The sequence below is a fragment of the Eriocheir sinensis genome, unplaced genomic scaffold (assembly GCF_024679095.1).
Source record: "Eriocheir sinensis breed Jianghai 21 unplaced genomic scaffold, ASM2467909v1 Scaffold842, whole genome shotgun sequence".
NCBI classification, from domain to species: Eukaryota; Metazoa; Arthropoda; class Malacostraca; order Decapoda; family Varunidae; genus Eriocheir; species Eriocheir sinensis.
The window spans coordinates 181,919-192,363 of NW_026112211.1; the positions used below are offsets into that span (position 1 = coordinate 181,919).

Below are 10,445 nucleotides of genomic sequence, written 5' to 3' on the forward strand. Positions count from 1 at the left end.
CTACTTTTGTTCCATTCCTGTTGCCATTTTTTTCATTATTGTAGCAGCCACTTTTTGTTCCATTCCTGTAGCTTGGTGAGGTCTTCTGGTAGGAAATTTGCAGTCAAGGGGTTAAAGATGCATATTTTAATCAAAACTGATATTGAAAATCCTCTTGCATTCTCTAAAAAGCAAAGTCAGCTCAGGATTTTCTCCAACAGACTCTTTTGTAAGGTCCAGTCCTTGTTAGTGACTGCCGGTGAGAGGCAACACTTGGGCAGGGGGTGAAGCTTGGGGTGATGATGATGATGAGGATTGTTGCAGGTGTGAGGATGTCAAGCCACCACAAGCCAGGAGGGAAGTGGCTGCTGGGGCCAAGACAGCAGGTGAAGCAGAACCCTTAAGCCTCAGGTCTTCACCCCTGGACGAAGGAGGTGTTTCTTGGCTGCCAAACTCGGGAGACTCACCAGAAAAGACCTTGGTAGATGATGCAAGTTTTGCTCGCTGGAGACCACAAGAGTATTCACCGTGCCTCATATTGTGGGTGAGGAGAGCAGCCTGCACCATCTCCCAAGAGGTATGTTTAACAGTGAGGCATGCACACAGGCAGGAAGCAGCACTACAGTCACCAGGAGACATTTTACATAAAACTGGCTACAAAATACTGCTGCTGGCCAGAATGGAGATCAGGTTCAGCAGGATCCCAGCAAGGTGCTCTCTTTACTTCTTTGTGTGATTTTGAAAACACTTCAGCAGCCAAGGGGAACGCTCAAGAGAAAGTGTCATATCTATGCAAACCTTCCTGCAGGGGTGAGCTGAAAGGTGAAAAATGTAGTTACCACGACTCCTTGGAGAAGAGAGACACCATTAGTAGTTTGGTTGGTGAGAAAAGCTTCACCAGTCATGCTGCTTGTACAGGGGAGAAGACTTCAGTGTTGTCCTCCAGGCCTCTTTGCAGCGGGTACTCTAGATCAAGCAGCAGACCAAGTGTCTTGCATGTGTGTGTGTGTGTGTGTGTGTGTGTGTGTGTGTGTGTGTGTGTGTGTGTGTGTGTGTGTGTGTGTGTGTGTGTGTGTGTGTGTGTGTGTGTGTGTGTGTGTGTGTGTGTGTGTGTATTTACCTAGTTGTGAAATACCGTACTAGGCTCATGCTGTCCCATCTCCATAACGCTTATTATCCAGTTTGGCTTTAAATTCATGAATCGTTTTTGCACACACAGTCTCCTTGTCAGTCCGTTCCATGTTGTTATACTTCTGTATGGAAAACTGTATTTCTTGTCATTTCTTATCACTGCCTCTTGTCACACTTCTGTCACGTACCACTAGGTCTTCCCTGTCCAATTTCTCCAATCCCTCTTGTATCCTGTACAATGCTATTAGGTCCCCTCTCTCTCTTCTTCTCTCTAGTTTTGTTAGTCCCAATTTCTCCAGTCTTTCTTCATAGGTATGTTCTCTCAGAGTTTCCGGTAATTTAGTCGCTGCTCTTTGTACTCTTTCCAACTTTCTAATTTCTGTCTTCAACATAGGTGACCACACTAATGCTGCATATTCCAGTCTTGGACGTATCATCGATGTTATTAGTTTCTTTACCATTTCTTCATCTAAATATATTAATGCTGCTTTTATGTTTCTAAGAGGATTGTATGTTTCCCCAGTTATCCGGTCTATATGTTTTCCAAAGGATAACTTGTCTGTTATGATCACTCCCAAATCTTGTTCTTCAGTTTTTTCATGATTCTTTCATTACTCAGAGAGTAGTTCCCGATATTCATCTACTGCTCTTACCAAACTCCATTACGCTACACTTCTCTGTATTGAATGTCATTTCCCATTTGCATGACCATTCGCTTATTATATCAAGATCTTGGCTCAGGGCTACACAGTCTTCTTCATTATTTCAGCATCATCAGCAAACATATTCATATAGCTTGTCGCCCCTTCTGTTATGTCATTAATATATATTACAAACATAATCGGAGCCAACACCGATCCTTGGGGGACTCCACTGGTCACTTCCATCCAGCTTGATTTATTATTCCTAATTACTGTTCTCATTTCTCTCTTCGTCAAAAAGTCCACAATCCAATCCAATATTGAACCACCCAGACCTCCAACATGATTAAGTTTCCATATTAATCGCTTGTGTGGTACTTTATCAAACGCCTTCTTTAAGTCCAGATACACACAATCTGCCCAACCGTCCCTTTCCTGTATTATATCAATTACTCTTGAATAGAAGCTGATCAGATTAGTTACACAAGACCGTTCTCCTCTGAATCCAAATTGGCTATTTGTTAATGTACTGTTTTCTTCTAAATACTCCACCCATCTGTTTTTTTATAATTTTCACACACATCTTTGCTACTACACTTGTTAATGACACTGACCTATAGTTCAACGGGTCTTCCTTACTTCCTCCTTTATGTATTGGGACGATGTTAGCCCTCTTCCAGTCTCTCGGTACCTTCCCTTGTGCTTGTGAAACATTAATCAAGTTGCTCAACTTTTCAGCTATTTGCTGGTTACACTCTTTTAGCACCCAATTTGATATACCATCCGGTCCTGCTGATTTCCTCGCATCCAATTCTTCCAATAATTTTATAACTTCATCTGCTGATGTTTGTATTCTCTCCAGACCCATGCACTCTATTCCCCGGCACTGCATCTACACCTTCAAACTCACTCTCCTTTGTGAACACTGTTTGCAAACAATTATTCATCACTTCTACTATTTCACTTATACTATCAAAAGTTTCACCACTAACTTTAACTTTCTGAATCTCATCTCTATTTTATCAACTTTCCATTTATGAACTCATAAAGCAGTTTTGGCTGGTCTACAATATTTTTTCTCAAAATTCCTTTTTTCTTTTCTTCTTACTTTGACATAAGCACTCCTCTTCCTCTTGTACTCATTCCATAGATCCATCCTCCTATTTTTCTCCATTTGTTCCATGCCTTCTCCTTATCCTGCTTGGCGTCAACACACTTTCTATTGTACCACTCTTCTCTTGATGTCTGGCCTTCTTTCATCCTTGGTACACACTTTTCCACTCCTTCGTTGTAAATCCATAGAAAGATAGCCCATTTTTCCTCCACATTTTCAGCCTCAAAAAAAGTATCCCATTGTGCTTCCTCAAAATGTTTCCCAAGTTGTTAAAAATTTGCCTTATTAAAGTTAAACCATTCTTTCCTGCAGTCCTCATTCCTGTTTATTTTACCTCCTCGTAATATGTACTCGATAAGTACGTGATCGCTCTTCCCTATAGGGCTCTTATAGTTCATCACCTCTATGATATCCAGCTCCCTGGTGATTATCAAGGCCAATTTAGATGGCTCGTCTCCTCTGCATCTCATATTTTCTTCTACCCACTGTGTGAGGACGTTATCTATAACCAATTCCAAAACCTTATTCCCCCATGAAGCTTCACTTCCCTCCGTTGACCAGTTTTCCCATGACACTTCCTTACAATTAAAATCTCCCATTATCAGAATCTTATCTTTCTCCTCCAGCAATCCAATGTATCTTCCAGCTTCTTCTTGTACAATTCTTCTGTCAATGAATTGTTTTTAGGAGGGACATACACCACTACGATATTTCTGCATTCTCCCCTTTGCAGTCTTGTGTGTGTGTGTCTGGGTGGATGTCTAGATCAGCACAGGGGTCAGAGCACATCATAAAAGTAAGGGTTGTATCTGGGAGAGTCCTGCATGTGTGTGTGTGTGTGGCTGGTGACCGAGTACAATGCTTTACATCTTTCAGGGAGGGCAACATGATCTCCCTTCCATCACACTTGCACATTCTGCCTCATTCTTCTCTTTCCTCCTCATGGCCTTCAACATTTCCTGATAGAAATTCTTCACAAGAAGCAAAGGTTCTAAAAATCACAGTAAATTATTAGAAATAACTTTTATTTTTACTTACAGAGCCAGATGTATTTTTGTGTACCTGAGAAGAGATGAATTATTATTATTATTTTGTTTTTTACAGCAAAGGAGACAGTTAAAGGGCATAAAAAAAAATAATGAAAAAAAAGCCCACTACTTACTGCTCTTGAATGGAGTACATAGGAGCTGCCAAAAAGAGAGGTCAATTTCGGGAGGAGAGGTGTCCCGATACCCTCCTCTTGAAAGAGTTCATATCGTAGGCAGAAGGAAATTCAGATGAAGGAAGATTGTTCCAGAGTTTACCAGCGTGAGGGATGAAAGAGTGAAGGTGCTGGTTGACTCTTGCATAAGGGGTTTGGACAGTATAGGGATGAGCTTGATTAGAAAGTCGTGTGAGATGAGGCCGCAGGAGGGGGGGAGGCATGCAGTTAGCAAGTTCAGAAGAGCAGTCAGCGTGAGTATATCGACAGAAGATAGAAAGAGAGGCAATTTATTTATATGTGACCATAGTAGTAGAAGTAGCAGTTGAAGTGGTAGTGATAGCAGCAGCAGCAGAAATAGCAGTAATATAGTAGTAGTAGAAGTAATAGTAGTAGTAGCAGAAATAGCAGTAATAATTGTAGTAGTAGTAGTAGTAGTAGTAGCAGCAGCAGCAAAAATAGCAGTAATAATTGTAGTAGTAGTAGTAGTAGTAGTAGTAGTAGTAGTAGTAGTAGTAGTAGTAGTAGTAGCAGAAATAGCAGTAATAATTGTAGTAGTAGTAGTAGTAGTAGTAGCAGCAGAAATAGCAGTAATAATTGTAGTAGTAGTAGTAGTAGTAGTAGTAGTAGTAGTAGTAGTAGTAGTAGTAGTAGTAGTAGCAGCAGCAGCAGAAATAGCAGTAATAATTGTAGTAGTGTTATAGTGAAACCATTTTAGCGAGTCTGTTGAGGCGTTGGCTTCCTTGGGTCCTGTCCTTCCCTCCGCTCTGCCACACAGTCCCAGCACCTGTCCCTTCCTCTCATGTGTCAGCTACAGGCAACACATGAGAGGAAAAAATAGGTGTTGGGACTGTGTGGCAGAGCAGAGGGGAGGAAAGGACCCTTGATGAACCAACGCCCCAATGGACTCGCTAAAATATTTTTTTTTTTTTTTTTTTTAATAAGCAAGTTCAAAACAAAGGGCACAAAAAATAAAAAAATCTTGAAAGAATCAGGAGGAAATACAGATGAAGGAAGATTGTTCCAGGCTGCACTTTAGTAGTAAGCCAAGTTGATATTGCATACATGTGGGTTCCATATGCTTAGTGGTTTGAAAATTGACTGTTTATCTCTCTCTCTCTCTCTCTCTCTCTCTCTCTCTCTCTCTCTCTCTCTCACCACAGCTCACAGGATGTCCCCCACAGTATGTTTACAAACCCCACAGACACATGCCCCCTAGACACATACATAAGACCCCTTCCCCCTTACTCTCTCCCTCTCTGAAGCGACACCACCCTTGGCATATGCTCCCTGTTAGTGTGTGTGTGTGAGGGAGAGAGCATACCCCTGGACTTTGATCAGAAGAACAATAAAGTGTATCAAGAAATATGTTAATAAATAAATGAAATCAAAAGATAACTGTTTAAATCTTCCCCTGAGAGAGAGAGAGAGAGAGAGAGAGAGAGAGAGAGAGAGAGAGAGAGAGAGAGAGAGAGAGAGAGAGAGAGAGAGAGAGAGAGAGAGAGAGAGAGAGAGAGAGAGAGAGAGAGAGAGAGAGAGAGAGAGATGAAATGCATAAATTAAAGTTTCCTTCAACATCTAAAGTATAGAGGAGGAAGAAGAAAGGAAACTAAGATGGGAAAGAGAGAAGGAAGAGAAATAGAGGAAGGAGGAGGAAAGTGATGGAAGAATATTTGACAGGAAGAGGAGAAATGGGAAATGAACAGTAAGAAGAAAGAGGGAAGGGTAGAAAGGGAAGAGGAGGAGGAGAGAAAAAAAGATAAATATTAGAAAGGAGGAATTTGGGAAAAAAACAGTATAAAAGGAAGAGGAAATTATATAACAAAGAGGAGACAAGAGGGAAGAATATTAGAGAGAAGGAAAAACATGATCAAAGGAGAGAAGAAAATATAAAGAAAGGATGAAGAGAAGGATGCTGATGACAGAGAGGAGACATGAAGGGCAGGAGGATGATGACAGAGAGGAGACACAAGGGAAGACATGAAGGGAGGATGATGACAGAGAGGACACACAAGGGAAGACATGAAGGGAGGATGAAGGGCAGGAGGATGATGACAGAGAGGAGACACAAGGGAAGACATGAAGGGAGGATGAAGGGCAGGAGGATGATGACAGAGAGGAGACACAAGGGAAGACATGAAGGGAGGATGATGACAGAGAGGACACACAAGGGAAGACATGAAGGGAGGATGATGACAGAGAGGAGACACAAGGGAAGACATGAAGGGAGGATGAAGGGCAGGAGGATGATGACAGAGAGGAGACACAAGGGAAGACATGAAGGAGGATGATGACAGAGAGGACACAAGGGAAGACATGAAGGAGGATGATGACAGAGAGGAGACACAAGGGAAGACATGAAGGAGGATGATGACAGAGAGGACACACAAGGAAGACATGAAGGGAGGATGAAGGGCAGGAGGATGATGACAGAGAGGATAAACAAGGGAAGACATGAAGGTAGTATGAAGGTCAGGAGGATGATGACAGAGAGGAGACACAAGGGAAGACATGAAGGGAGGATGATGACAGAGAGGACACACAAGGGAAGACATGAAGGGAGGATGAAGGGCAGGAGGATGATGACAGAGAGAGGAGACACAAGGGAAGACATGAAGGGAGGATGATGACAGAGAGGAGACACAAGGAAGACATGAAGGGAGGATGAAGGGCAGGAGGATGATGACAGAGAGGAGACACAAGGAAGACATGAAGGGAGGATGATGACAGAGAGGACACACAAGGGAAGACATGAAGGGAGGATGAAGGGCAGGAGGATGATGACAGAGAGGAGACACAAGGGAAGACATGAAGGGAGGATGATGACAGAGGACACAAGGGGAGGATGATGACAGAGAGGACACACAAGGGAAGACATGAAGGAGGATGATGACAGAGAGGACACACAAGGAAGACATGAAGGAGGATGAAGGGCAGGAGGATGATGACAGAGGAGACACAAGGGAAGACATGAAGGGAGGATGATGACAGAGAGGACACAAAGGAAGACATGAAGGGAGGATGAAGGGCAGGAGGATGATGACAGAGAGGAGACACAAGGGAAGACATGAAGGGAGGATGATGACAGAGAGGACACAAGGAAGACATGAAGGAGGATGATGACAGAGAGGACACACAAGGGAAGACATGAAGGGAGGATGAAGGGCAGGAGGATGATGACAGAGAGGAGACACAAGGGAAGACATGAAGGAGGATGATGACAGAGAGGACACAAGGGAAGACATGAAGGAGGATGAAAGGCAGGAGGATGATGACAGAGAGGAGACACAAGGGAAGACATGAAGGGAGGATGAAGGGCAGGAGGATGATGACAGAGAGGAGACACAAGGGAAGACATGAAGGGAGGATGAAGGGCAGGAGGATGATGACAGAGAGGACACACAAGGGAAGACATGAAGGGAGGATGATGACAGAGAGGACACACAAGGGAAGACATGAAGGGAGGATGAAGGGCAGGAGGATGATGACAGAGAGGAGACACAAGGGAAGACATGAAGGGAGGATGAAGGGCAGGAGGATGATGACAGAGAGGACACACAAGGGAAGACATGAAGGAGGATGATGACAGAGAGGACACAAGGGAAGACATGAAGGGAGGATGATGACAGAGAGGAGACACAAGGGAAGACATGAAGGGAGGATGAAGGGCAGGAGGATGATGACAGAGAGGACACACAAGGGAAGACATGAAGGGAGGATGATGACAGAGAGGACACAAGGGAAGACATGAAGGGAGGATGAAGGGCAGGAGGATGATGACAGAGAGGACACACAAGGGAAGACATGAAGGGAGGATGAAGGGCAGGAGGATGATGACAGAGAGGACACACAAGGGAAGACATGAAGGGAGGATGAAGGGCAGGAGGATGATGACAGAGAGGACACAAGGGAAGACATGAAGGAGGATGATGACAGAGAGGACACATGGGAAGACATGAAGGGAGGATGAAGGGCAGGAGGATGATGACAGAGAGGACACACAAGGGAAGACATGAAGGGAGGATGATGACAGAGAGGAGACACAAGGGAAAACATGAAGGGGAAGGAAAATGTGAAGAGAGGATGAAGTTTTGGATGGTAGGAATCATGCACACTACTCCACCTACTACCACTACTACTACTAACTACTACTACTACTACTACTACTACTATGCTTGGTCCTGGGGAAAGTGAGTCCTGGGTCATCCTGCCTTTGCTGCTGCTGGTAAGGTCTTGGTTCCTGAACTCCTGGCGCTGTCACTGTCCGCTGCTGGCCGGCACCTCACCTGTGGAAGAAAAGAGTTGTGAGCCATTTCATATACACTTCCTTACTATTGAAACTTTCTATACAACAAAGTGAGGCCACTTTTTGCTGATTTATACCATAGGGTGCTGGCTGTCATGGGTTTGAAAATACCCTAAACTTAACCTACCAAAACCTGAAGATCTTGACTCAGAAAATTCATATATGCTTCCTTATCAAATACGTGCTAGTACGCTGCACTGAGTAAAGCAAGCAAGTTGTCCTAAAACGACTGATCACGAAAAAATGACAGCCAGAGAAGCCTCGTAATTGAATGTCTTCCGCAGTCCTCCTTATCACCGGAAATGAAATCCAGAAAGAAATGTATATATACATATATCTTCCGAGTCGCTCCCTGAAGGCAGTCGCCACCCAGAGCCACAACGATGGGGATGCTGCGAGCCGTGCTGCTGACGGGGTCTGTGCTGGTGCTGCTGGTGCTTCTGCCAGCCCCGCCCCAAGCCGAGGCCGCCGCAACGCGTGAAATCGTCAATGATCCAGGTAAGAGTTTAGTGTTGCAGTAACAGGAAAAGTTCCTGTTTAGTAGCTTACAGTGATCTTGCTCTTCACCCTCCAACTGTTGCATTAAATCAAACAATAGTAAGAACAATACCTACTCGAAGTTCTGACGCAAGTGAAAGGACGCTGTGATGTATACTTTTGAGAACAGAGGTTGAAACCTTCTTTTTGTGTCACCAGACCACCCCAACACGTGCTTTATAAAGGAAGTTGGCATACGCGTGGAGGAGGGGCACAGCTTCCAGCTGCCGGGCTGCGCGGAGGTGTCCTGCGAGAAAGTTCCGGGAGTGGGCACGGCCATTACCTATGTCTCGTGAGTACACCGGACTTATGCAGCAGTCATATTTTGAAGCCATTAAAAGTTTTCCTCTATCTTATGATTTCCTCTTTTGCAACATTGTCTCTCACAGAATGAGAATTAATACATGAAGGATCATTTTTATATATATGTGTGTGTGTGTGTGTGTGTGTGTGTGTGTGTGTGTGTGTGTGTATATATATATATATATATATATATATATATATATATATATATATATATATATATATATATATATATATATATATATATATATATATATATATATATATATATATATATATACGGCTGCGACATGTCCTGGAGGACGCTGCAACCAGGCGGCGGCGCGATGACACAAGGCCTTCTAAAAGGAGAAGGCCTGTGCGTAAAGTTCGTGACGTCAGCAAGGAGGGCGGGCTCCCTACACGCTCTCCGCGCTGCGTACAACTCCACACACACACCGTCTCTCTCTCTCTCTCTCTCTCTCTCTCTCTAACACACACATATATACACACACACACACATAAAATAATAAAAAATAAGGTCTCTCCATCCAGTTCTGCTACACGTCCACTGTAGCTTATTCTCGAATATTGTTTCCAGGAGCAGCACCAGCAGTGTTAATTTAGCCTTAGATTACCTCCTTCATTGTAAAAATATTAGCATTGATAGTAAAACATATTAGAGTTGTGATACTACTTTTATTATAGATAATACGAGGTAGAAGGAAAGTGGCAATGACAGTGACAGTAATTTAAACAGACCAAAATGCATCCCAATATTTTATTACTATTAATGTTCATAATAATAATCATTAAATCAATAATAATAATATTAATAATAATAATAATAATAATAATAATAATAATAATAATAATAATAATAATAATAATAATAATAATAATAATAATAATAATAATAACATTAATAAAATAAAAACAAAAAACATGACTATATCAGATAATTTTAATGATAATAAGATTAGTGATGCTGCTATTAATAATAATAATAGTACTATATACTACTAATGATATAAATAACAATAAAAATAATGAGAATAACAATTATAAAAATAACTAATAACACCACTACTACTACTACTACTACAACTAATAATAATAATAGTAATAATAATAATAATAATAATAATAATAATAATAATAATAATAATAATAATAATAATAATAATAATAATAACAATAATAATAATAACAATAATAACATCAGTAAAGATAATAATAACAGTAACAACAACA

The 10,445-nt window shown here is 42.0% G+C and overlaps 1 protein-coding gene across 1 annotated transcript; it reads left to right on the forward strand.

Moving 5' to 3' along the window:
• Positions 1-8,553: 8,553 nt before the first annotated feature.
• Positions 8,554-9,260, forward strand: LOC126994646 (uncharacterized). The gene is made up of 2 exons (XM_050853949.1): positions 8,554-8,870; positions 9,069-9,260. Exons 1-2 carry the CDS (start codon positions 8,756-8,758, stop codon positions 9,203-9,205), a joined length of 252 nt encoding a protein of 83 aa, XP_050709906.1. The 5' UTR covers positions 8,554-8,755; the 3' UTR covers positions 9,206-9,260.
• Positions 9,261-10,445: the final 1,185 nt, after the last annotated feature.

What these genes read in the sequence shown, in the direction of transcription:
- LOC126994646 (XM_050853949.1), top strand. Translation starts at nt 8,756, where the DNA reads ATGGGGATGCTGCGAGCCGTGCTGCTGACGGGGTCTGTGCTGGTGCTG. An exon ending in TGAAATCGTCAATGATCCAG is followed by an intron (nt 8,871 to 9,068) that starts GTAAGAGTTTAG and finishes TTGTGTCACCAG; the next exon opens with ACCACCCCAACACGTGCTTT.